We start from the raw sequence: 26,413 nt of genomic DNA, 5'->3' as shown, positions 1-26,413 counted from the left end.
CTTAGTAGGGGAGCTGGCTTGCCACAAGGTTTTTCTCAACATTCCAGTTCCACCTTCAGCCTTAGGCCTTTGTGTGCATCTCAGGGAGGGGACTCCTCCATGCTCTTGCCTTCTCCCTGCAGTAGACTGTTTTGCTTGTTACTCAGTGCATGCTAGCCTGGGGTTGGGGACACAGGGTAGTTCTCTATTGTCTTGGTCCCAGCCTCAGACTTAGGTGGGCTCTATGTCTCTGCATCTCAAGGTAGGACTTTCTCAGTGATACTGCCCCTCCTTCAGTGGTTGGAGACTTCTAATGTTTGGTCCCTATGTGATTTCCTGCCCCTCCCTTAGAATAGAAAGATTTTCCTTTTCCCTTCCTCAGCTGCAGTGGGTCTTCACCTGTACCCTGGAGGCAACAAGGTTTCCTCCCCCACCTCTATGCCTAAAGGCTTCTGTTCCTCCAGGTAGGCTTTGTACCTTTTCCATGGCAGCAACCACTCCTCCCCTCCAGGTCTGTTCTACTCCCAGAAAGGTTTCCTCAGCTTCCCTCACTGCCCTGCCCACCCCTGTTGTTTCTCCTGAGCACCTGTGAAGGTCCGAAGAAAGCAGCCAGTGAGTGAGTACAAATGTCTTTTGCATCTGTGGCTCCCAAAGAACTAGAGTTCTTCCAGATCATACTGGCTTTTACCAACAGATTAAAAACGTTTACTGAATTCTTTCCCACTTCATTTATTTCTGTTATATTTGTATGGTAGAAGTACTATCTAATGGTGGCTACTGTGCATCTCTTCCCAACTCCACATTTGGCAACAGCACATTGGTAACTTGAAAATTGCCATGGTGGGAACATTTACCCTACAGAAATCAGTAAGTGCTATTAATCAGGGCTTTCTTTTTCCCTGAGAGCCTGTTGTTAAACATTTACCAGAATACCACTGTTTGGGAGAACCCCAGGAGAGTTGTCTATGAAGATTGTTGCCTTTGGTGAGTAGCTTGGTGGCCTCTGGGATGGGTTGGGCGCAGCAGTGTCAAATGGCTGCGTTCAGGCCGTCTCCTGCAAGGCAGTCCCTAGGCCACCAGCAGGGAGACTCACCATAGGCAGGTCCCCTATGTTGGAAGTGGTGTAGGTTAATGCTCTTGCCCTCTCTTCCTCTTTCTCCCCTCAGACCGCAGCCAGGACAGCACAGCCGTAGCACTCTCAGACTCCAGCTCGACGCAGGACTTCTTTAACGAGCCCACCAGCTTACTGGAAGGCTCCAGGAAATCCTACACAGAGAAGAGGCTGCCCATTCTCAGTTCCCAAGCAGGAGCAATAGGTAAAGACCTTCAGGGAGCTATGGAAGAAAGAGGTAGGAAGCTCTTAACTCAGTGAACTAGAACCACTTTGATGTCTTGTGGCAATCTGGGCAGAGCTGAAGACTTTGTGGCCCAGGGACCTTGACTGGGCAAGTTGCTCACTCTCTGGGCCTCCGTTGTTCTCCCTGTGGGATAGGAATGGTCCCAGTTCCCACCCCAGGGTAGTGAGGGTGAGCAAGGCAGCTCCTGAGAGTGCACACAGAGCCCAGCACCGTTTGTGCTTTAGGGATGCTGCTTATTGTTTTTATGACCCTCACAGCCCAGCCTAGGAAATCCATGTCTGACATTAGTGTGCTCTGGATTTTTTTCTTGATAAATGGTTATTTTAAAAGTCTTTGGATCCTAAATGTCACAAATGTGGTTTTTTTTTTAGTCTGAGTCATATCAGGTCTTCAGGAAAAATCTCCCTTTTTTTTGGCAGAGGGCCCTGATCTAAGCCTGGGGTATCTCTCCTTGGGGGGCCCAGGCCCCCTTTGTAGAAATCAGTTGGCACAGCCCTGCATCTGGGCTGACTGGGAGATCACAGGCAGACTAGGGCATTCCTGGCCCCACTCTGAGCTGTGACTGTTCAGCTGTGGATTTGAGAGCTTTCCCATTCTGTCCAGGGCCAGGGCTTACAGGTGTTTCCCAAACAATAATAACAAACTAGCCCCATACTCTTTTCTGTGCTGGGCACTGTGCTAATTCATTTGGTTCTCCCAAGCACCCTAGGAAAAAAGCATAATGATTGTTCCCATTTTATAGCTGAAGAACCTGAGATTCAGAGAAAGTCCAGAATTTGCTCTGTCAGTCTGCACCCTTAACCGTTACCCCATGCTACCTCTCCAGGTTGGGTGGATGGACGGAGAAAAACATTGGTGATAACCTGCCTCCCTGAGGGACCCCAGCCTTGTCCCAGGAAGTCCCAGAGCAAGCCCTGGATGAGAGCTCACACATAGATGTGGCAGTGGGCCAGAGCCATCCATACTAGGGAAGACCTCTCCCAGCTCTCTGTTCCCTGTCAGCCTCCCCTGGCTGGCCTTAGAAGGGCATGAAGCCACATCCCCTGTAGGTTGGAAGTGCCCCCATTAGGGGACACCTGGTAGAGACACCAGATAAGAGGGGACAGAATGGAGGACTTAATGGGTGGATTTACTTGTGTCTGGTCCTCATTGAGAGACGAAGCTACTACCCCACTCTCTTACCAGGCAGTCACTATGCTGTCACCAGCCAATGTTGACATTCTGTAGGGGACACCTGGTAGAGACACCAGATAAGAGGGCACAGAATGGAGGACTTACCGGGTGGATTTACTTGTGTCTGGTCCTCATTGAGAGATGAAGCTACTACCCCACTCTCTTACCAGGCAGTCACTGTGCCGTCACCAGCCAATGTTGACATTCTGTAACTGACATAAACACACTGTAGGAAGTGTGGAATGGGAAGGAGAAAGGTAACTTACATTCTTAACACTCTAATACAGCATCTCTCGTCTTAAAAATGAGATTTTTTTAAACTTCTCGGACAAGACCTACCATGTATGCTCTGTGGCCTATCAAGCAGTGACTGCTGTGGGTGGTATTATGTCATCATGAGCTTCTCTCCCCCTTACATGGGGAGGGGGACATGGGTGCTAGGGAAATAAAGCAAAGAGCGAGCTGACTTTGGTCTGGCACAGCCTATGCAGGCCCTTCTAGACTCATGAAGAGTGTCCTGCCTCTTCCCGCCTTCCATTAGAGCCAGTGGTTTAAGCAGATAGTTTGTGGGGCTGGCTACTGGTGAAGAAACTTAGGGTAGAACCAAAGGTCATCACAGTAGCTGATAAGCATGAAATGAAACCTCTTGCTTCCATGGCCATGTTCCTCCCCTGTAAGCCTGGCTTTTCTTGGTAACCATGGTGGTGAAGTTGATGAACTTCCAGTTGGGAGAGCAGATAGAGCTGGAATGTGTCCCAAGCCCACCGCCAGCAGACAGTTCTGGGAGCAGAGCACTCCTTCAGGCCTGGTCTTGGTGGTCTCCAACATGTACTCCCCTTGGCTCCCCCATTGGGTAGCAGCCTGGACATCACAGCCTGCAGTACTTGAGCAATCTTTGGCCTCCCTGCAGAAAGCCAGGACTGCAGTGCCTAGGCAGTGTTGAGTGTGGGCCCCAAGTGTACTCCACACCTCTTGTCTTCCCAGCACACCTTCATAGAGAGTCTAGCCACCAGCCTGCTGCTTCTTCCATCATTAATGTTGTGGGGTGCAGGCCCTCACTCATGCGTTTTGTATTTGTTATCAAGCAGTGGGGCACAACAGGTCCAGATCTGCACTGAGGGGAAGCAGAAACAGATCTGACAGCCATATCCTGCCTGGCACCAAATGCACTCCCTCCCACCATGTCTAGCAGGCACAAGCTGTCACACTGCCTGAGGACCAGCCTCCTTTCTTTAATTCTCCAGAGGCTGTCTTTCTCCACTCTGGCCTTGACTGAGATGCCTTAAGGAAAGAGCCTTTCCCAGAAGTGACTGATACAGCTAGCTGAAGCTCACCTTCTCAGGGAGTAGAGCTTCCACACACAAAAAAAAGTATAAAATATGAAAGTCACAAGAGTAAAGACTTACTTATTTGAGAAGAAAGTTGCTCACAGTTTGATCACTTAAACACAAACCCACTCTATATGTCATTCTGAAGGCAAGAGGGTAAAACCCAAATCAGAGTTGACAACCACCTGTTGTGATCCAGGTAGTGGATACAAGGGCATGTCAGAATGGCCACATCTGCCCATTCGTGGTCAAGTAGAGGCCTACTAACCATGCCTGTGTACCACACGCAAGACAGGGTGATAAATGGGTTGTGTCAAGGGAGGCTGCCTTGGGGGCAGTTGACCTACCTGCCAGTGCCCAGCTTCCTGCCCATCTTGCCTGCCTACCCTTTGTGGAGAGCACCCTTACTGGGCTCTTTTCTCAGGTTAGGAGAGTTTGAGTAAGACGACCTCAGAAGGCAAAAGAGACTGACTTGAGATCTCTCCTGGAACATATTTTTGCCTGGGACTCTCAGCTGTTGGTGTCTTGCCAAGATGTGTAGCCACTTGCAGGTCAGGCTCTTCTATAACGAGGCCCCCTGAGTTCACTGGGCCATCAGTACATATCAGTCCAAAGGCTCAGCTGGAGGGAGGCATGTCTGTGCCTCATGCTTCCTGGGACCTCCACGGGCTGATGTGGATCAGATGGCTCCTGTGCTCTGTGCTCTGTTGGCCTTGGTACATGCACCACAGGCATTCCAAGCCAGTCTTCCTTGCCAGCAGCAGACACTGGCCTAGGGTGGAGTGTCCAGTGCACACATTTCACTTGCTTTCTCTTGGTAGAAAGTTTTCTTGTCTTCATGCGGCTAGGGGTAGAATTGGACAGCCTGGCTGGGAAACGTGGTGTGGTCCTGTTGGCATTTCTGACCTTCTTTCTTCCAGTAAGGAAGTGGATGGCTCTGTGACCTGTTCAGCAGTGGGAGTGGATGCTGTGGATAAGGCAGCTCACACCATTTCTCCTGGGCTGCTTAGGCCACCCAGACCCCTAAGTAACTGATTGGTATTGTTGTTGTTGTTGTTTCTGAGACAGGTCTCGCCTTGTTGCCCATGCTGGAATGCATGGCTCACTATAGCCTTGACCTTCTGAGCTCAAGGGATCTTCCTTCTGAGTAGCTGGGACTACAGGTGCTACCACCCCTGCCTAATTTTTAAATTTCTTTTGGTAGAAATGAGGTCTTGCTATGTTGCCCCAGGCTGGTCTCGAACTCTTGGCCTCAAGCAGTCCTCTCACCTTAGCCTCTCAAAGTGCTGGGATTACAGGTGTGAGTCACCATGCACAGCCTATTAATAGGCAAAAGAAAGAGAAAAGAGAATAGTTCTCTCCAAGCAGGTCCTCCCTGCAGCTGGGTTTTTAACTTAGTCCAGGATTGCTATTTTCTTCTCTCTTTATGTGTTCTGAGATCTCCGGCTGAATTCTTGACCTTCTGCCTGGTTTCCATAAAAATTGTGCTCTTGTGTGTCTTTGTGTCCAAGCTCTCAGTGCCTGATGTGAACCACTGAGAGGCCTGCATCGTCATCTCATTCCTCTGTCTCCCCCGTGTCTAGCACAGGGCTGCTCCCAGTGTCATGGCTTACACTGTTTGGTGAGCCATGTTTTGAACACATTAGAAACCTGGCACTTTTTTTTTTCTTTTTTGAGACGGAGTTTTGCTCTTGTCACCCAGGCTGGAGTGCAATGGCGCAATCTCGGCTCACCGCAACCTCCGCCTCCTGGGTTCAGGCAATTCTCCTGCCTCAGCCTCCTGAGTAGCTGGGATTACAGGCATGCGCCACCATGCCCAGCTAATTTTTTGTATTTTTAGTAGAGACGGGGTTTCACCATGTTGACCAGGTTGGTCTCGATCTCTTGACCTCGTGATCCACCCGCCTCGGCCTCCCAAAGTGCTGGGATTACAGGCTTGAGCCACCGCTCCCGGCCGAAACCTGGCACATTTTTTAATAAAGTGATGGTATCCCCTGTAAGACGGGTGCCAGCCCTAAGCTGTGGTACGTAGGCAGCTTCCTGAGCTCACATGAGAGGACAGTGTAGTGTGGAAGGAGCTAGGACCTCCTGGCATTCAGTCATTCCAGCCATCTCAAAGGGTCGGGGGAGGGGACAGCCTGTGGTAGGCTCTGGGCCTGGGAAAGGGGAGATGCTCTTATGGCTTCTCTTTGCAAACACCACTGGGGGCAGTGATACAGGGGAGGGAGAAGGGCAATGGCTCCAGGAGAAGCAGTGATGGTGGAGAGGCAAGGACACTGAGGGAGGCGGTGGGCTGGGCTGCAGGGGAGCAGGGAGGGAAGGTCACACTAATGGCAGGTGGCTGAGGGCAGTATAGGGAGTGACTGCTCAAATTCTTTCCTCAACGAGAACAGTGATGGTGGACAGCCTGGCCACACACTTGATGTCTGCAGATAGGCTTTGACTTAGCATGTGAGGAACTGAGGGTCTTGGTCATTGCCCATTTGGCCCTGCCTCAGCAGGCCCCAGCTGTCTCCAGGCCAGTACTACAGTAGGGAGAGGGCTCAGCCATAGCATACCATCTGAGAGCTGCTGCTGCTGCCTGCTTCTCTGGCCTCCTCCAGGCAGGTTGCACAGGGTGTGCCATGTTCCTGGGTGCCTAAGGAGCCACAGGCCATAGGACCCCTTGCCTTTGTCCCTTGTTCCCGAGCTCCTTCCATCTGTCCCACCCTCCCAGGCCAGACAGCTTTCTCCTTCTGTAGCCAAGGAGCCTGCAGCTCAGGGTCGAGCTCAAAATGACCTAGGCCACTGTCATCATCCTGAGGCCAGGCTGCAGGCAGCCACACCATCCAGCCTAGGCTCTCCTGATGTGAACTGCTGCCCCATGGTCCCTGGTGGAGCAAGGCTGGGTGTTCAGGAGCTGAGCTTATATCATATGAGGGCCCATATGGGAGCACTTGGCTCACACACAGTAGCAGCAACTCTGAAGAGGGATGTTGGGCAGGCAGTGGGCTGAGCACTGAGCACAGGAGCAGATGTGATACTTTGTGAGCCCTCTCCTGCCTGTGTTTTATTCAATAATGGTGGTAGTAACACCTGCCCTTTGTGGGCTGCTTCCCCATGCCCCAGCCCCAGAGGTGGGACAGCTTGTGTCACCATTCAGAGGGGAAGACCCAGAGCCCAACCCATAACTCCCACTCTCTGTAGCCTCTGGGTCTCCCACTGCATGCCAGCTGGGGCAGCCTGTTTCACAGAGCAGGAGACCTCAGTTGAGGCAGAGCCAGCACCAGGCCCTGTGTCTACTGCTGCTGCTGGGTCCAGCACCCACTCAGCAAAGGCATTGATCCAGCCATGCTGGTCACCTCACCAAGGTGCCTCCATTACTGGTGGTAGACCACTGCATGGGCAGGGCCTAAAACCAAGGTGACTTTCTTTTCCTTCTTCTCAACTGTAGGAAAAAACGAGGAATGCTTGGAGAATACAGAAGGCTTCCGGGCTGCAGAGCAAGGTGTCCAGAAGCCTGTTGCAGAACCCCCAGCCTCTGCTTGCATCCCTGGCAAGCCCTCAGCATCCACACCCACCCTGTGGGATGGGAAGAAGAGAGGGGACCTCGCTGGGGAGCCAGTGGCCTTCCCCCAGGGGCTGCCAGCTGGTGCTGAGGAGCAGCGGCAGTTTCTCACAGAGCAGTGCATCGCCTCCTTCCGCTTGTGCCTGAGCCGCTTCCCCCAACACTATAAGAGTCTCTACCGGCTGGCCTTCCTCTACACCTACAGCAAAACCCACCGGGTGAGTGGACTGCTAGGACAAGCGGGCTTGGATCTTCTTCCCAGGGCAGGCAGGCATCTTTGAAGGTTAGTGGACAAAGCTATGACAGATTGGAGCTTCATAGTACCAGCACATGGGAGGGATGGGCGAGAGAGCTGCAGGGGGTAGGGCCAGACCCAGCTTCCCTAGGCCAGCTTCCCAGGGAACCAGTGGTGAGGGCCAAGGGTCACAGCCAGGAATGGAGGGAAGAACAAGTGTAGGGGGCCTCACAGCCTCAGGGATAGGCTGTGGTGGGAGGGGTAAGAGTCCATAGGCTCATCTACTCTTTCCTGTGAGGGCTATGCAGGGACTCACACTCTGATGTGCTCCCTTGCCCCTGCCATTGACCCATCATCTCAGCAATAGCATGCCCCTCTTCCAGGTGCCCTAGGGACCCTGCCTACTCTCTGTTCCGGCCTTGTATGCCCCAGGCCCCATATCTTCAGTTGCATCTTGCAGAGGCCTCTTCACCATACCCTGCCCCTGGGCTATTCTCTCTGGTGCAGCTGCTAGAACCATCTCCACAGCCTCTGCTTCATGGGGGTTGGGTGCTGACAGCCTCCTCCAGCTCTTTTTGGAAAACAGATGATGTAGTGATCCTTAACAGCTGCCCCAGGCTTAAGCGCTTCCAGGGACTTGCCAGCCAGACCTCTTCTGCTGGCATTTAGATTTGTGGAGGTAGTATGGCCTGGGTAGGGCCTAAAGTAGGGGTGACTTTCTTTTCCTTCCCACAGGAGGTGTTGGGCAATGTCCTGGTTGTTGTCCTGCCCGCTGGAGCTACATTCTAAGGAGGGGGCAGATTTTAAAACATGCAGATGTCCAGGCATGGTAGCTCACACCAGTAATCCCAGCACTTTGGGAGGCCAAGGCGGGGGGGATTACCTGAGGTCAGGAGTTCGAGACCAACCTGGCCAATGTGGTGAAACCTTGTCTCTACTAAAAATACAAATATTAGCCAGGCATGGTGGCATATGCCTGTAGACCCAGCTACTCAGGAGGCTTAGGCATGAGAATTGTTCAAACCCAGGAGGCAGAGGTTGCAGTGAGCCGAGACTGTGCCACTGCACTTCAGCCTGGGTGACAGAGTGAGACTCCGTCTCAAAAATAAAAATAAAAAATAAAAACATGCAGATGAGTAAGGCAAGTCTCATTTGACCAATACCAGAGAGATAAGAACGGGATGCACAGAGGGGTGAGGGTGCTGCTGTGCCTCTGCAAAGACACCTTTTTTTTTTTCTTTAATTATGGGATGCCACAAAGACACCTTTTATGCTGAGACCTGTAGTGTGAATAGGGCACAGCATTGGTCTGGAAGGGAGAGTATCCAGACAGGGCAAGAAGCCCAGGAAGGTGGTCATTCTGGGCTGGTATCAGTGTAGGCAAGGGTCAGGGAGAGCCAAGTGTGCTGAGCAAGCAGGGACGACCTTTAGGGTCTATCTGTGAGGACTCAGTCAGGTCCTCCTCCTAGAGGTCCCCTGTGGGTTCCCTCCATCATCCTCTGTGGAATGTCTGAAGAACCAGAATGGACAGTTGGCCAAGAGATGAGTCCTGGCTTGGCATTGGCTATGTGCAAGAAGTGGTACTTCACAGAATTCTGTTTGGAGGATTAGATACAGGGGTCCGAGAAGGTAAGCGCTCTGTCCCCACATTGACCAGCATGCTCACGTAGCTAGGTTGATTTCCTCAGGGTACAGCAGTTGACCCAGGTCTGAGAGGGAGGGAGTCTCATCTGAGGCTTTGGTCTATAGTTCAGGGTGCAGTGCATGCTGGCAAATGACAGCCAGCTCTGGCTCCCCAGGCTGCTGGTGCCACACTGGAGCCTGGCTTGCTCTCTGCCCAGCCTGCCCTTGGCAGTGGACCTTACCTCTGTGCCCCAGGCCTTCTGCACTCAGGTGGACCTGGATCTTAATAAACCTCAACCAGCATGTCTTCACTGCTAAAGCTGTCTTTGGGCCTGAGGTGCAATGGCTGATATGAACCCTGTTGGGCCCACCATTGCTTTGGGAACTTTCCCCCTTCCCTCTTTTGGGAGCAGCAGAGGCCAATGCAAGAGCCCACACACACATCAGTGGAATAGACACTAGTAACCAATGTCCTTACCTCCCCCACCTCTGGTGTCCTGTGTTCAAGAGCTTCCTCAGGCAGCCATGCAGCCTCCTCTAGCTGTGGTCAGCTCTGACCAGAATCTGGTGTTTTCTAATAGTGAGCTCAGACCCATCCCCATCCTGTTACAGACTACCTTCTCCAGAAGCCGATGCCAAGATGGAATTTTGGGTACAAAATGTTTATTAGGAGTTGGCACCTGTGCAAGGGAAAGCAGGGAAAGAGCAGGTTTGGGTGGAGAAGAGTTGAGTGGCGATATAGGCCCCACCTACCTAGCCTCCACTTCCCCAATAAATGGCTTTATGTTGAATTTGAAGGAGCCAGTGCACGTACAGTGCTTAGCTCAGCCCTAGACACAGAATGCTATTACAGCTTGCCTCTTCTCTTGATAAATTTTTTAGAAGTACTATCTATGTCAAAATTAAAGAAAAGTTGGAGGGAGGTAACCATAATTCCACCACCCTAAAATTTGCTATCTTGGGTCTAGTACAGGTTGAGTATTCTTTTTTTGGGAGCAGGGGGGCAGGGCTTTCCAGCAAAAACCGGAAAACCTGCTAGACAAATTCTAAAAGAGCTGTAACACTGATTGAGTATTCTTTATACAAAATACTTGGGACCAGAAGGGTTTTGGATTTTGGCTTTTTTCCAGATCTGAGAATATTTGCATTATACTTAACCTGGCTCAGCCATCCCTAAGCCAAAAATCTGAAATCCAAAATGCTTCAGTGAGGCTGTGCATGGTGGCTCACAGCCTCCATACACAGCCTTTGGGAGGCTGATGGACCACCTGAGGTCAGAAGTTTGAGACCAGCCTGGCCAATATGGGAAAACCTTCTCTCTACTAAAAACACAAAAATTAGCCAGGCTTGGTGGCAGGCACCTGTAATCCCAGTTACTCAGGAGGCTGAGGCAGGAGAATCACTTGAACTGGGGAGGTGGAGGTTGTAGTGAGCCAAGATCATGCCACTTTACTCCAGCCTGGGTGAAAAAACAAAACTCCATCTCAAAAAAGCAAAACAAAACAAAAAAGAACCAAAATACTCCAATGACCTTTCCTTTAAGTACCAAAGTTTCAGATTTTGGAACAATTTGGCTTTCAGATATTCGGACTTCAAATGCCCTGCCTGTATTTCTTCCCAACTCTAGTGCACATGCCCTGTTGATTGTGTGCTTTCAACACCAGGCACTCCAGGGATCATGCCCTTTCCACTTTGCATCTGGGAACCTGGACTGAGAGTCACACAGAGCTCAATGACAGAGCCAGACATCAGCCCTGGACAGTCTCGAACTGGCCCAGTTGTGCACTGTCCCCCATGCCCTGTCCACACTCAGTAGTTTGCCATTTTGCTCTTTTCATAAATGACCCTCCCCTCAGGTCATTTTGGTCATTCCGTGATGCTCCAGGATAGGTGGCCCAGTTGACCCAGCCATCCCCAGTAGCAGGGATGGAGGCTGCCTTGGGCTGCACTGCTCATGTCAGTATCCCCAGACGACACCCCCATAGCCATCAGCCTCAGTTTCTGCCAGCTTTTCTGTTCACTGCATTCATAGGCTGAGTTCTTTGGTTCTCAGAAATGGAATGCCTCGGGCCACTGAGCTCATCCTAGACCCTGAATATGCTGCTGGGGTGGTTCCCACTGGCTCCTTTGTTTGCTTCACCCAGAAACCTTCGCTGAGCACCAGTTACCACCACCAAATTAAAAGCAGGTTGTTAACACCCAGCTCCCTGAAAGCCTGAGTTAAGACCTTCCTGCTGCTCTGGGGCATGCCATCCTGGGAGCTGCATGTGACTCTGCCCAGACCTGGGGTGTCCGTTCTGCTGGCAACAGCTTGTTCACAGATCTGGGGGACACAACCCCTTGTTGTCACTGACGAATATGGAACTATTAACTGGAAAGTAGTTACCACTTTCCAAACACAGCTGTTTGGTAACAAACACTTCCCACTGTGTGTATTTGACAGCAGCACATTTCTTCATAAAATCCCACCTGTGGGCTTGGCAGTGCCTTTTTCCTGTTGCCATCTCACAGCTCAGTGGTGGACTGTAGCGTCCGATGTCTGCCTTTTCAAAGGGGCCCAGAAGCAGAGCCTGCCTGGAGATGTGTGGCTGACTCCTGAACCCTTGGGTCTTTCACAGGCACCTCTAGGTGAGGCTCTGCCCACCCAGGCCTTGCAGAGAAACTGCCTTCAGGGCACAGTGTGCCTCTTGCTTAGCTGCTGACGGTAGGGCTTTTGGGGGAGGGGGCGAGAATGTGGGCTCTGAAGCTGGCCTTACCTGGGTTCAGAACCTGGCTCTGCATGGGAACTCTTGGAGGCCCAGGACTCTTCTTTCCTCAATGCGAATGATTGTGATATGAAAGCACAATTATTGTGGTAATGAGGTGAGGGATGCAGTGCTGGGGCGATGTGCAACACACCCTGCACTGCCCTCAGCCAGCAGTTCTTCTCACACCCCTCTAGTGAGGCCCATTTCTTCAGCGTCAGCATCTCCCATTGCTCCTTGTTCCTCTGCGAGGCCCCCTGAGGGCTCCCTGCCTGGGGCATAATGGCCAAGGGCTAGGTCTGTCCTGAGAAACCTTTGTTGCCTGCCTGAGGCTGCCCTCCCACCCAGGGTCAGCACTGTTACACACAGGCTGCCCTTGGACTCCCCAAAGCAGGCCACCTGTCACCCTGCACACTGTACACACCTTAGATAGGGACAGTCATTTATGCTGATAGCTATAAGGGCCCTAATTTTAGCTATTGTATTACTTACTCTCTGGATTATAATCTTCACCAGGATTTTGAGGCTTGAGTCCACACTCATAGAAACCTGGGCTCTTTGAGAGCCCAGGTGGGCAGCCCAGGAGAGAGAGTACATGGCATCAGACACCTCTTGTCACGAACGTTCTGGCCTTTACTGACGGGTGTCCAGGAAGAAGGCCAAGGTATAGGCACCCCTGCCCTGCTCTCTTAGTTGCCTCCTGCTCAGTTGGGAGCTGAGCCCTTCACCTCCTGCTGCTTCTGCTGGAAGGGGTTCAGGGCAGAGGGGGTTATGAGATTGTCCCTGGAGCAAACAATCTTGAACAAAAGCAAATCTGGAGGACTCATACTTCCCAATTTCAAAACTTACTACAAATCTATAATACATTAATCAAAACAGTGGAATATTAGCCTTAAAAGGGGAGGCAATTTAAGTCACATCAGACAACATGGGAAACCTAGGCTAAATGAAATCGCCAGTCACAAAAGACAAATATTGGATGATTCCACTTAGATGAGGTGTGAGGAATAGCAGCCTGGCTGTGCTAGCCCAGTCAGACCCCATTTCTTTGGCCCAGGACCTAAATGGGATGAGCCCAGGCCCTGGGTTTGGTTAGAGACAGATTCCTGCCAGGAGGGCCCCATGATGCTATGTGCTCAGCTAAAGGATCACCAGGGAATCTGCTGACTTCTGGCTTCAGGGTCAGCTTCTGTTCTGATACGAGCCTGGGTAAAGGACAGGCCAGCTGGCTGTGAACCCCCTCCTCTTGCCCACCTGTTGTAGGTACAGTATCCCCACCTGCCTGTGCTGCTGGCTTGTGTAGGGGACTCACAGAAGCCAGGACTATCTTGCAGGTTAAATGAGAGGGGCTCTGAAGAGGCCATGCGCCATCAGACTGGAGTGGATATGAAGGCCTGCTGTTGAGACCCTGCTTTTTGCTCGCAGACGAGTGTTCCGGGGGGAGCTGGTGAGCTTTGAGTTCACACTGACTGAGCCAGGACCACACAGATAGTAGAACCAGGCATCAGGAGGGAATGCTGGCCACAAAGCAGGGTGTTCGCCTTCCGTTAACCTCTGCTCCCTTTTTGTGGACAAAAAACTGGCCCCTTCCAGCTGGCTATGGTGGCTTACGCCTGTAATCCCAGCACTTTGGGAGGCTGAGGCAGGCAGATCACGAGGTCAAGAGATCAAGACCATCCTGGCCAACATGGTGAAACTCCATCTCTACTAAAAATACAAAAAATTAACTGGGCATGGTGCCACGTGCCTAGTAGTCCCAGCTACTCAGGAGGCTGAGGCAGGAGAATTGCTTGAACCCGGGAGGTGGAGGTTGCAGTGAGCTGAGATTGCACCACTACACTCTAGGCTGGGTGAGAGACTCTATCTCAAAAAAAAAAAAGGTGGCCCTTTCCACAAAGTGGTGGTGTGCCCTGCATCCCCACATGGATGTCCTGGGCTGCTGCAGATTCTAAACATCCAGGTTCTTGTCAGGCTTTAGTTTATAGTTTGCAAAAGGAGAATTTGATATCTTTCTCAACTTAGGAATCTTGATTTTGCATTTCAAAGTCTATCTGCCTCATGGTTTGAAGATTCTGCTGGGCCCATAGGGACCAGAGGCGGTGGGACAGGTTACCCCCATAATGGCTGCTGCTTTCCTGGTCCTCTCTCCTGCAAAGAAATGCAGATTCCAACAGTTTGAATAGATTTGACCCCTCTGCCAGCAGCTTTTATTATCAATAATATTGTTTAAGCTTGAAAAAGAGAACAAAACTACCCACAACTGTCCCACAAGCCATGACATGGCAGAAGTGTTCGTATTTTGTGTGCTCCCTCCCGTGTGTTTTCTGTACATCTCTGCAGGTTCACTCATTTAGCAACTGTCTACTAAGTGGTTGTTGCACAGGAGGTTCCTGTCTGAGGTGTTGGGCATACAGCATTGTGTACTCACTGGCAGAACAGAGTGGACAGCTAGTGATGAGTAGGAAGAAAAATAAAGCCTGGCAAGGGGTTAGAGGTGGGGGTGTGACTATTTAGTCAGAGAGGTTGGGAAGACTGTCTAAGCAAGGACCCAAATCAAGTGAGAGCTCTGATGGCCACAGTGATATTGGGGGAGGGGCTTCCAGATGGACACACACCCAACACACATACCTAGAGACAGAAACAGTCTTGGTGTGACTAGAATCCACTGGAAGCTGGTTTGACTAGATGGGGAAGGAGGAGAGGGGAAGATGATGCGGTCAGAGGCTTTCAGGGCCTGGTTTGGCAGGGGGGAGTTGAAGAGATACCATCCTAAGTTAGGTTATAGCTGTTGCAAGGGCTGTGCATGGTGGCTTACGCCCTAGGTGAAGGGCTGAGTACAGCTGAGGTCCATAGCTACCTTCCTGGCAGCGCTGTGGTGCCCTGCTGGCCTTGCAGAGAGGCTAGTGCTGCTCCAACATCACCACCAGTTTGCACACCTGGAGTCACCACATAGAGCTGTAGAGCCTGACCTCTCTGATCTCTACCATCTGTCCCTTATGGGTTCGTGAAGCAGGAGGTGGTTAAGTGGCAAGTGGATCATCATCACTGGTTGTGGCAGGGAAACAGCCTCTGGGGGCAGGAACCCCGGGTGACACCAGCAGAGCACATCCTCCAGGCTACCATACAATAGTAACAGATGGGATCAGGTATGCCTTCCAGCTTTGCGCATTTTGGGACCGCAGGTGACCCCAGTGGGTAGTAGTAGTTTTCCCATCTCCAGCTGTCAACAGGCTTTGCCAAGCCCTCACTGCATGCAGGACCCATGGAAGGCTACAGTTAGGGATGCAAGCCAACTCACTCCAAGCTTTTGCTTCCTGTGTGAAGAGAAAGGGAGCTTGGGGAGTTCCAGGAGCTATGACAGTCAGTTTAATGTGTGCTGTAGTGAAATGATTGCTGTCGGAGTAGTGCGAGTTAGTGGGCAGAGGCTGGCATTAAGCTTCAGCCTTGAGGGCATGGACTGTTGCTTAGCTGGCCCCCAGAGCGCAGAGCACCCTGGCTTTGGGCAGGAGGACCCAAGCAGCCCCACTCATGCCCCATGACTGTTGCCTTCCTCCCTCAACCTGACATACACTTCTTTCTCATTTTATTAAAGGTCAGGCTGCTCAGCTTCCTTTCACTCTTCCTGTGGGCATCTATTGGATCCTTTCTGTGAGCTCCAAATTAGACTTGTATTGGAGGAGCCTTCAGTGAAGTCAGACTGTGTCCCTGCCCTCACAGAGCTGATAGAGAAGTGGGGCAGACAGCAGACCCATCTGCGAGCCAGTGGAAAGGCTATTTAAGGTGGCCATGGGTCTGTGGGAACAGTGTTCCAGGGGACCATCGGGAAAGGTGAGATGACCTGCAGGGACCAAGGTGGGAACAATTGTGGCTGGAGGGCCATTCACAAAGAGGGATGGGGGGTATAGGGGAGATGAGCCAGCTGGTAGGCAGGTGGACTGAGGCATGGAGCTGGCTCTTGCCCCAAAGGCCTGCAAGCAGAGGAATTAGACGTCCCCCTTACCTTCTGCAGCCAAACAGGAGTGATCCAGATAGTGGGCAAGGGAGGACATCAGGGTGCCTGTATGCTTCTGGGGTGCTTTGCCCTGCTTCTCTTCAGTACCTTACAGCCTTTCATCTGCCCTCTGTCAGAGCAGGGTCTATATGCACAAGCCTCAGGGCCTATTCAGCCAAGGAAAATGTGCCATCATCTGGCAACTGGCTCCACAGGGCTCCTCCCATTCCCAGAGTTGCCTATGAACCAACAATGTGACAGGTTGCATGAGGCCTGAGAGAGTACTGGCCATGATGGGTGGCTCACTGTTCAGCATACAGCACATGCCCAGGCAGATTTGTAAAGTGACTTGCCCACCTATAGCAGATAGGTGCGGGGGCAGGGGAAGAGCCCAGGCCTTGGAGTCCCTCCAGCCCGGACCAGAGTTGAGGGATGGCTCTGGGACCTTGGGCAAGCTCTTGAATTTCTCTGAGCCTCTATTTCCTGATTGGTAAATGGGCAATTCTGTGAGGTGAGGGGATATGGCACTGTGCTCGGCCCATGAGGCATCATGTTGCCTTACCTCACCACACCACGAAGCTGCAGGGCAGGCTCTATGCTGCAGGTACACAGGGCAAGTCAGATCCCCTTCCCCCTTGCAGAGGTTCAGCAAAGGCCCAACACAGTCTCTGCGCCCTCTCCCACCCCACCAGCCTGGCACCCACGATCCCCCAGACAGGTCTCAGCCCTCCTTGTCAGCACCTATCTGGGACTTCAGGCATGAATCAGCTAAGGGCCCCCATAAGTCGTCTGGACACTTTGTGCCTTAGCATTGATTAGCTCTCTTTCTGTGGCGGGCCCAGTAGACAGCTGGAGAAACACACTCTCTACCCATGCACAGTGCAGGTCTGTGGGAAGCTAATTTATAAACCAGATTGGGTTTGATAGGCTAGAGTTTTCCGCACACTTTGCCCCAGAAACCTCTCCCACTGCCTTCTCCCTTTCTGCTCCAATCTGGGGGGCAGACTGGCTAGGTGCAGGTGGAGTGTTGAAAACAAACCAAAGAGGAATGTTCATTCCTGTCCCATAGCCACAGGTCCTGCAACAAGGCAGCTGGGCAGGGAAGCAGAATCTCTGTGACTCTCTCCACCCTGGTCCCAGTGCTTTCTCTTGTGTCCCCAGCCAGAAGGAACTCTTTGTGGAGACTTTACTTTCTTGGTATTCTTAGGAAAATGAGGGCTACTGGAGATGCTTCTTCAAGCCAGGCTCTCCCATCTCCTCCCCCTGGCCTCAAGTGCTACTACTACTTCTTCTGGACACTTTTCCAAGTTCCTGAGGAGCCCCAGAAGCAGCTTTGGGATCATGACTCTTGGGTGACTTTTCTCAGGCCAGGCCTGTGCCCTGGGTCATGGAGTCACAGCTGGAGGAATGGCTTGCCACAGCATTGAGACCAGGGCCATAGAGGAGAGGAAGGGTATGCACAGACTCAGTCCCCTAGGCGGCCTGCCTCTGTTCTGGGCCTCACAGCCTATGGTCATAGCACTTACTCCCCACCTGATAGCCCCCTGGCTCCCCACTGGCCTTATGGGCAGCCACATCTGATCCCCCCACCTCCTTGGCTGGGCCCTGGCTGTTCCAGGTGTCTAGGCACTTGACTCAGTCCCTTATCCCCATAACAGCCTTGTGCAAACCACAGTCCAGGTATTACCTTTTCCCAGAGCCTCCCTGACCTTCTCAGACTGGGTGAAAGGTAGGTCTCCTTTGCAACCTACCTCCATGGTCAGGTATGTTTACCTGTGATATCAGAAGTGCAGGTGACAGGCCAGGTGCAATGTCTCATGCCTGTAATCCCAACACTTTGGGAGGCCAAGGCTGGTGGATCACTGGAGGTCAGGAGTTCGAGAACAGCCTGGGCAACATGGTGAAACCCCATCTCTACGAAAAATAAAAACATTAGCCGGGCATGGTGGTGGGCACCTGTAGTCTCATCTACTTAGGAGGCAGAGGCAAGAAAATTGCTTTAACCCAGGAGGTGGAGGTTTCAGTGAGCTGAGAGCCATGCCACTGTACTCCAGCCTGGGTTATTGAGTAAGACTGTCTCCAAAAAAAAAAAAAGTAGTTTCCCATATCACATTTTTTAGTCTACCTGTGGCTGATTAGACCAGGGTGGACACCTACCTGGGCTGAGCCTCTCAGATCTCCTTTGGGAAAGACTGGACCAAGTGTCACTGAACCAGTGGGTCATGGCTGAGCACTAATGCAGGTTGTAAGCCCTTCTGGGCTTCCCGAGACCTGAGTCTTCCTCTTGGAGCCCTGCTCTACTCACTTGAGCTAATCTTTGGTTTTATTCCTTTTCATGAAGCATTCCATTCTGAAACCACCCCATTCTCCCCACCCTGTACTCAGTTTCTCTGCAGCTGACCCTCCCTCCTTGGACCTGCTGTGGAGCAGGGGCTTGTGGCCTGGGGTAAGGTAGGGTGGGGTGCAAAAGTGGGAAGCATTATGTGAGAACTTGGAACCACCCTCAGGAGGCTTCTGAATGAGTGGCCCTGGAAGCAGGCTCTTCAAAGTGTGGCTGCTAGGCATCACTGGGAACTTTTTTTTTTTTCTTTTGAGACAGAGTCTCTCTCTTGTCACCCAGGCTGGAGTGCGGTGGCACAATCTCAGCTCACTGCAACCTCCACCTCCCAGGTTCAAGTAATTCTGCCTCAGCCTCCTGAGTAGCTGGGATTATAGGCGTGCATCACTACACCAGACTAATTTTTGTATTTTTAGTAGAGATGGGGTTTCACCATGTTGGCCAGGCTGGTCTCAATCTCCTGCTCATGATCCACCCACCTTAGCCTCCCAAAGTGTTGGGGTTACAGGCATGAGCTGCTGGGGACATTTGAAAGTAAACTACAAGTTGTTCCTCCTAGGGTGCTGAAGCTCAGAAGTTGAAGATCAGGACTGGGTATTTTACTGTTTTCTGTGAGTATGAGCAAAGTGGCCTCTGCTCTCAATTGGGAGCCTGGCTCTGGGATCTGAGGACCCTCCTGCTGCCCAGGTTGCTCCCTCCTCTGCCTGTCTCTCAGAGAGGAGCAGGCAGGGGGTCCCTCAGCAGACAGGAAGCTCACAGTGAATGGAACCTCCTATACAAAGCCACAAGGCCCTGCCCAGTGCTAGCGAGCAGCCCTCAGTCCCCACAGCAGCCTGGTGGGGGCAGAAGGGTAGCCCTCTGTGCACAGATAGGAGCAAAGGCTTAGAGGCAAGCTAGCATGGGTCCCACAAGTCAGTGAATCAGGTAGCTGGATTTGCACTTTTGCCTCATGATGATTAAGGGAATGGTTCGGTATGCTCAGCCTGGCCAGCAGTGGGCAGAATGGGAGCAGGTGGGCCAAGCTTGCATGCCAAGAAGTGAGAGGGCTTTCAGAGCAGCTGGAATGCAAGGTGATGAAGGCCTGCACCCAGTGCTGGGAAAGGCGAGCAAGAGACCTGAGCATGAGGGGACAGATTGGCCAGGAGGATGAGTGATGTGGAAAGGGTAGAGGATCTGGCATTGTGCAGTCCCAGGTGCCAAGCCCAGCTCTGCCCATTGCCAGCCCTTTCCCTGTAGGACAGCATGGTCCTGAGGTGGAGCAAGATGGCCACTGCAAGGTGCTTGGCTGCTGTGTTGAAGACCAGAGAGGGGAGAGTGGCTGGCCAAGCAGCTAATGGGAAGACCTGCTCTATGGGCCAGTGAGAAGGCCCCAGAGAAGGCTGAGGCAGCCAGGCCCATACCCACCCTCTTCCCCTACACCATCTCCCCTGGGACTGGATTCCACCAAGAGGCTCATTGCCCAGAGATCACCAACCTCAGCACTATGGCCAGAGCCTAGCCGTCCAAGCCTAAGGCAGCCTATACCACTGGTCATGAATAAGAGATGCTACTGATTCCTGACAAGTCAGGGCTGCAATAATTAGGCTAGTGGAGGCCCCTGACAGAAGGCAGGTACTAGATCCATGTGGCAGGTTTGTAGGGTTGGTCAGGCTAGGGGTCCCTGTCAGTCCCCACCTTGGGCAGTCAAAGACCGCACTCCTAATTCAGTGGTGCTGGGCAAGAGATCAGTTCCAAAAATGCATCCCACAGCCTCATGATCAAAGCCCATGGCCAGAGCCACCTGGAGCTGTGGAACTGATATCTGCAGGAGCTGCTGCTCATCGTGGTTTGCCATGCAGCCAGGAAGGAGGGGACCGCCTGCCTTCCCTGTGGGCGCCCTGAGCAGCCCACACACTCACTTCCAACCTACTTCTTGTTTCCCCAGAACCTCCAGTGGGCCCGCGACGTGTTGCTAGGCAGCAGTATCCCGTGGCAACAACTGCAGCACATGCCGGCACAGGGGCTCTTCTGCGAGAGGAACAAGACCAATTTCTTCAACGTGAGTACTTTGCCTTGTTGATTTCCAAGGCTGCTTGTTGCCACCGCTTTTCACTGAAGGCGCATGAATTGACCTCCTTGGTGGGTGTTCCCAGGGCCTCAGGTTTGCCGCATCCTCAGAGGGCAGGCAGGGTGGTGCAGTCGAGAGTGTGCCAGACTCCGGTATAGGGCTGTGATTGCTGAGCGACTTCTGGCAAGTCACTGCCCCCTCCTGTGGGGAGAGGCATGGATGAGCTTGGTATGTTCTCCAAAGCCCCAGGTATTCTGGGGTCACATAGGCAGTGATGAGAGGGGTACAGACCCAGGTTCCTGCTCCTGCTAGAGCAGCTCCTCCTTTGGTCTCAAGCACATAAGAAATTCTGACTGCTTTTTTTTTTTTTTTTTTTTGCCAATCAGTTTGAGCTTATGAGGTTGCTCAGGTTAGCCTTGAACTGATGACCTCGCCTTCGCGAGCGCCATGACCTCCGGCGGGAGCCACTTTGGACCCCTCTGACTGCTTAAAAAACAAGTGTGGCCGGGTGCTGTGGCTCATGCCTGTAATCCCAGCACTTTGGGAGGTCGAGGCAAGTGGATCGAGTTCAAGACCAGTCTGGCCAACATGGTGAAACCCCATCCCTACTAAAATATAAAAAATAGCTGGGCATGGTGGTGGGCGCCTGTAATCCCAGCCACTTGGGAGGATGAGGCAGGAGAATTGCTTGAACCCGGGAGGCAGAGGTTGCAGTGAGCTGAGATCATAACGTTGTACTCCAGCCTGGTTGACAGTGAGACTCCATCTCAAGAAAAGAAAAAAAAAGTGACCAGTGTTGGGCTTGCAGTGCACTTCAGCCCTGATAGTCCATGTGAGGTAGACTTACTGCTTGAGCAGGGCAGGGCCAATCAGCTAGGCCTGCCTGCCCATCATCCCTAAGGCTACATCTGTTCCTCTTGATACCCCACCTGGACCTACCTTCCCTCATTTCCTCCACCCTGCATGAAGACAGCTGGCCCCTCCCTTTCCTCTCCCTCCAAGTCCTTACCTATCCTCCACCACCTCTTCCAGCATGGCCACCTCCCAGCTGGGTGACTTTGGCAGATCTTATATCCCCTCTGAGCTTTGGTTTCTTCTGTATTTTTCTTGATCCCCTCTTACTCATGGAGAAACTGAAGAGCAGAGTTGGCCTGAACAGGAGCTGAGGAGGGCAGGTTTCAGGTCTGGAGGGGTGTAACAGGCCAATTATCAGGGTACGTGGGCAGGCAGGTCCCCACTGAGAGCCAGACAGCCGGTGGGAGTGTCTGGGTCCATGGCTTCTCATCTCCCAGGGTGTGGTCTTCTGGGGTCAGAGTAGGAGCTCCAGATCCTGAAAGCTCTGCATCTGCCCACACTCTCTGTTTTGGTATTTTATAGACAAGTAGTAGTTGTCATTAGTAATCAATCTACATGATACCAAGGGATTTGCCACAAAAGAGAGGTACCTTCTCACCTGCATGCCCTGGCCACAGCCACTTCCCCACAGCAAGAACTGTTTCTTGTTCCATGTGTGTCCTTCTAGAGGGCATCTGCCCATTTACAAGCTAGTGCACATAGATGTGCACAAAAGGCAGAAGTGGATACACTTCCACCTGTTGTATTTTTTTACTTAATATCTCTAACAGTATCTCTTGGAAATACTGTTAAAACTCACTGGTTCTTTTTGATAGCTGCATAGTACTCTCAACATAAGGATGCCCCACAATTTACCTACCAATCCCTTATTTTATTTATTTATTTTTTGACACAGAGTCTCACACTCTCACCCAGGCTTGAGGGCAGTGGCGCAATCTTGGGTCACTACAACCTCTGCCTCCTGGGTTCAAGCAATTGTCCTGCCTCAGCCTTGCGAGTAGCTGGGACTACAGGCCCGAGCCACCACACCCGGCTAATTTTTATTTTGTTTTTTGTTTGTTTGTTCTTTGTTTTTTTGTTTTAGTAGAGACAGGGTTTCACCATATTGGCCAGGCTGGTCTCAAACTCCTGGCCTCAAGTGATCCGCCTGCCTCGGCCTCCCAAAGTGCTAGGATTACAGGCCTGAGCCACTGACCATCCCTTATTGATAGACACTTAGATTAGTTCCAGTCTTTTTTACTATAAACAATATCTCTCTCTCACACATACACACACACACACACACACACACACACAGAGAGAGACAAAGAATGGCTCAGTGCTTCACCTATGAAGCACTGCCTTGACTCTGACATTATGTTAATTTTAACTTCTATGCAGAAGAAGTTTGTATCCTTCATGTTCATTTTCTAGTGGATTATTGGTCCTTTTCCTATTGATTAATAACTCTTTATAAAAATCAAAAAAATGAGCCCTTTGTCAGTGTTTTGAAATCTATTTTTCTGCAGTTGATAGGCTAAAGTTAGAGCTAGACAAGTTGCTTAATTTCCCTGTACTGGGTCTCTCTTCTTGAAAGTGGGCTTCTATTACCTGCCTTGAAGCATAGCTGTAGCAATCAAGTTAGATAATGGGGTAATAGCCCTAACACAGGATCTGGCACATGCTAGGTACTTAAGAATATAGTTTCCCTCCCTCCCTCTTTTTCTCTCTCCCCTTTTGGTGCTTTGCCCTTCAAGACTATGCAGTGATATTGGAAGGAGAGACCCAACTTCCATGTCTACCTCATAGAGGAAGCACTCAGCCTTTCTAATGATAAAGCTAGGAAAGCTGGCCCCTCAGATGCCTGCCCCCCAGAGTGCATCCAAGCTGGCAGCCACATGCTCCAGGCCCCTTTCCTGTTGGGCTCACTCCCTGTATATCCTCCTTAGTTTCTGGGACCTTCCAAGATGAGTCTTGCAGAAAAGCAGTCTGAAGCTGTGCGCCTGTGGGAGGGAAGGCTGGTACAGCCCCATATAGGCCTGGTACATGGGCAATGCCATTCCTGCAGCTGGAAGTCCCTGAAGATCAGGGCCACCCCAGCCCGGACTGGGAGTTTTGGGTGGTTTTGCCTCTTCCAGAACAGTCGTTCATTCCTCCATGCTTCCCAGTGACCTGCTGCTTTTACAACCCTTTTGGGCCTCTGTCCTCCTCTGCTTTCTTACCTCTTCTCTTTAGAGATAGATGTGGGCTCTTTGTGCTCCTTGAGCTCTGTGCCTGGTGTCCAGCATCAAGAAATGCTGGGCAGGTCCTGAATGCTCTCAGCACATGAGTCTGTCTGGCATATTCCCAGGTCTGGGGAAACTGCATACTAACATGTTTATGAAGGAGCATTTAGGGCAGCCCTCAGCTGACTCTGCTGGAATGGGGCCATGTCTGTAGAAGATGGCCTGTAGGTTGGGATGAGTGGACTGGCTCACCTCCCTTCTAGCCTGCACTGGGGTTTACTGCTTAATCCAGGGGGAGACAAAGGTGGCAGTTGGGGGCTGGTCCTTGAGAAGAGGTGAAGAGAGGTTGAGGCTAGGGACATCAACAGCCTGATCTTCATCCCTCTCAGCCCCACTGTCCTGGGCCATCCACATTACCCAGCCTTTGTGCTGCTCATCTCCTCATCTTTAGAGCTTGGGTAGGGGGTCCTTCTGTTATTTTTTAATGACAATTTTTGAAAATTGTGAGAGTGTTATAGTTTAAGAAAAACTCAAAACCCTTTTCCTCTGTTCTCATACCAACACAACAGTCAACACAGACAGAAGACTTCTGTGACCAATCGATGGGACTTTTTTCCACCAACAAATAAGCCATCAATTCTGTAGTAGACGCCAGCTGGGTATCCTCTTAATTGAATTAAATTCCAACACTATCTTATTTTTAAGAGACAGCATCATGCTCTGTCATCTAGGCTCTTGGGGGCCCTACCTCAGCCTCCCAAATAGCTGGGACTACAGACATGAACCACCATGCCCAGCTAATTTCTTTTTTAGTTTTTACAGAAGTGGAGTCTTGCTGTATTGCCCAGGCTCAATTTCAACACCTGGAGATGGTGTCAGATCCCACAGGTTGAGGATCAGTCCTCAAAACATCCCCTGCTTCAGACACCAGTCACAAGTCTGGGCCTCCAAAATGTCTGACTGACCGGCTTCAAGTTGATGTTCCTACAACCCCTTCTTTTGGTTTGGTTAATTTGCTGAAGTGGCTCACAGAACGCAGGGAAATAATTGCCCAGTTTATTGTAAAGGATATTACAGGAGGATGGGGGAAGGCCATGGGGCTTCCATGCCCTCTCCAGGCATGGAAGTTCCCCCACCAGGAACTTCCATGTGTTTAGTTATCTGGAAGCTCAGGAACCCTTCCTCTTTGGCCTTTTATGGAGACTTCATAGGCATGATTGAAACGTGTACAACTATGTCAAAATGTTATTGGACAAAAAGATTATGATCTAAACCCAAAAAGGCCTATCTGTTCAGATTCTTCTTTCCCTGTCTGCAGTATTCCTTCCTCCAGGATGTGGGGCAGGACGGCTCTCTCTGGAATGAAGGTCTTATGACCCACAATCAAATTAGAGTCCTGTCTTAGACAAGTGGAAAGGAGGGCAGGAGAAGGTCTGAAAAAGAGAGATTCTGTTTACAGTAACAAGGGCTATGGGAGTTAGGAGCCAGGAACCATGGATGAACAAACATATATACATATATATATATCTGTCATGTATATCATAATATCACAGTCATATAGGACCACATTTTCACTGCCTATGTTCAGAAACACAGAGTCCACATACCTTTGTTTGCCCACCCTCAGGTACTGTGCCCTTCTCAGAGGTGCTTCTGTGATCAGCCAGGCTGTTCTCTTTTTCTGGGTCTGTGTATACAAAAACAGATTTGTCATGCAGCTTTTAAAAATGTACGTGTGTGGCTGGGCACAGTGGCTCACACCTGTAATCCCAGCACTTTGGGAGGCAGAGGCGGGTGCATCACCTGAGGTCAGGAGTTCGAGACCAGCCTGGCAAAACCCTGTCTCTACAAAAATACAAAATTAGGCAGTCCTCGTGGCACACGCTTGTAGTCCCAGCTAGTCAGGAGGCTGAGGCAGGAGAATCGCTTCAGCCTGGGAGGCAGAGGTTGTAATGAGCAGAGATCGAGCTACTGCACTCCACCCTGGGTGATAGAGCGAGACTCCATCTCAAAAAAAAAAAAAGTGTGTGCTTTGCTTTTTCCATGACACCAAGTCTTGGAGAAGTTTCCATGTGAGAAGGTCAGGTCGTCTTGCTCTCTGCAGCTGCTGCCCAGTCTCCTTGGGTGGACATGTGTGTGGGCCCAGTGTTTGCTCTCACAGCCTCCTGGTTTGTGCATCTTTGTGCTGTTGCTGTGTTCCTCTTTAAGTCCCCTGGTCTGGTCTAGCTTAGCCCAGAGGAGGTACTCATATGAATATTTATGGATTAATTCCATTCATCCCTTTCCCCTCAGCAGTTGGTTTCCAAGCTCATTCTCCATGATCAGCCAGTGCTGGATGTTGTAGGAGACAAGGAGAGCCTTGGCCCTGGCCACAGGATGCTCAAGGCTGACAGTAGAGCACTGCCTGCATGTCTTCATGTGGGGCCTTCCTAAGATGCTACAGGGCATCTGAGAGGGACAGGGAGCTGGGCTCTTCCATGCAGGGTGCAGTGCTGCTCAGCCAGGAAGCGGGCAGGAGAGGAAGGCTAGGATTAGAGGCACCCTTGGGGGAACTCCTTAGGCTGGGCTGCTGACAGAACCTTCCTGGAGAGTGTAAGGGGCCAGAGAAAGGGATGGGTGCAAATGATTTAGTGAATGGGACCTTGGGTTCCTACATCAGCTTTGCTGACAGAAACTCCTTACACATGGGGCCTGCCCCACCACTGACTAGCCCCCATAGCAACACAGCTGAATGTCTAGCAGGGCTCAGCACTGTGGTTAAACATGAGGAGGAGTGAGGGAGGAATGAACTTGGCGTGTCTCGGGTCTCACTGTTCCATACACTGCCCTTCCCTGGGCAGAGGAGACCAAGTAAGCGAGCACCAAGCTAGGTGGTAGGTGCTGCTGGGGTGGCTACCCATACTATGGAGGCTGAGGGTTTGTTTCTGGGTGCCCAGACGCTTCTGGGACTTCCCGTGCAGGCATGCATACCTCTGGGCAGGCAGGCCTGCG

General features: G+C 51.5%; 1 protein-coding gene and 1 non-coding gene across 16 annotated transcripts in view; one reads left to right on the top strand and one right to left on the bottom strand.

Annotated features, from left to right (window-relative positions):
* The window catches only part of CABIN1 (calcineurin binding protein 1), a 161,899-nt gene that overhangs the window by 95,832 nt on the left and 39,654 nt on the right, over positions 1-26,413 (top strand). For 13 of the 15 annotated variants that reach the window (XM_054239497.2, XM_078336360.1, XM_035267530.3 and 10 more), the window contains 3 exons: positions 1,146-1,295; positions 7,272-7,603; positions 20,241-20,354. In XM_054239497.2, coding sequence (XP_054095472.2) covers positions 1,146-1,295; positions 7,272-7,603; positions 20,241-20,354 — 596 coding nt within the window. The remainder of the gene's footprint in view (positions 1-1,145; positions 1,296-7,271; positions 7,604-20,240; positions 20,355-26,413) is intronic. The other 2 variants (XM_054239499.2, XM_078336377.1) reach the window with 1 other exon arrangement.
* Positions 10,248-10,309, bottom strand: LOC118148342 (U7 small nuclear RNA). The gene has a single exon (XR_004735117.1). It is a non-coding gene; the product is annotated as a U7 small nuclear RNA (small nuclear RNA).

Source organism: Callithrix jacchus, chromosome 1, assembly GCF_049354715.1.
Source record: "Callithrix jacchus isolate 240 chromosome 1, calJac240_pri, whole genome shotgun sequence".
Taxonomy (NCBI): Eukaryota; Metazoa; Chordata; class Mammalia; order Primates; family Cebidae; genus Callithrix; species Callithrix jacchus.
This window is presented reverse-complemented; position numbering and strand designations above follow the sequence as displayed.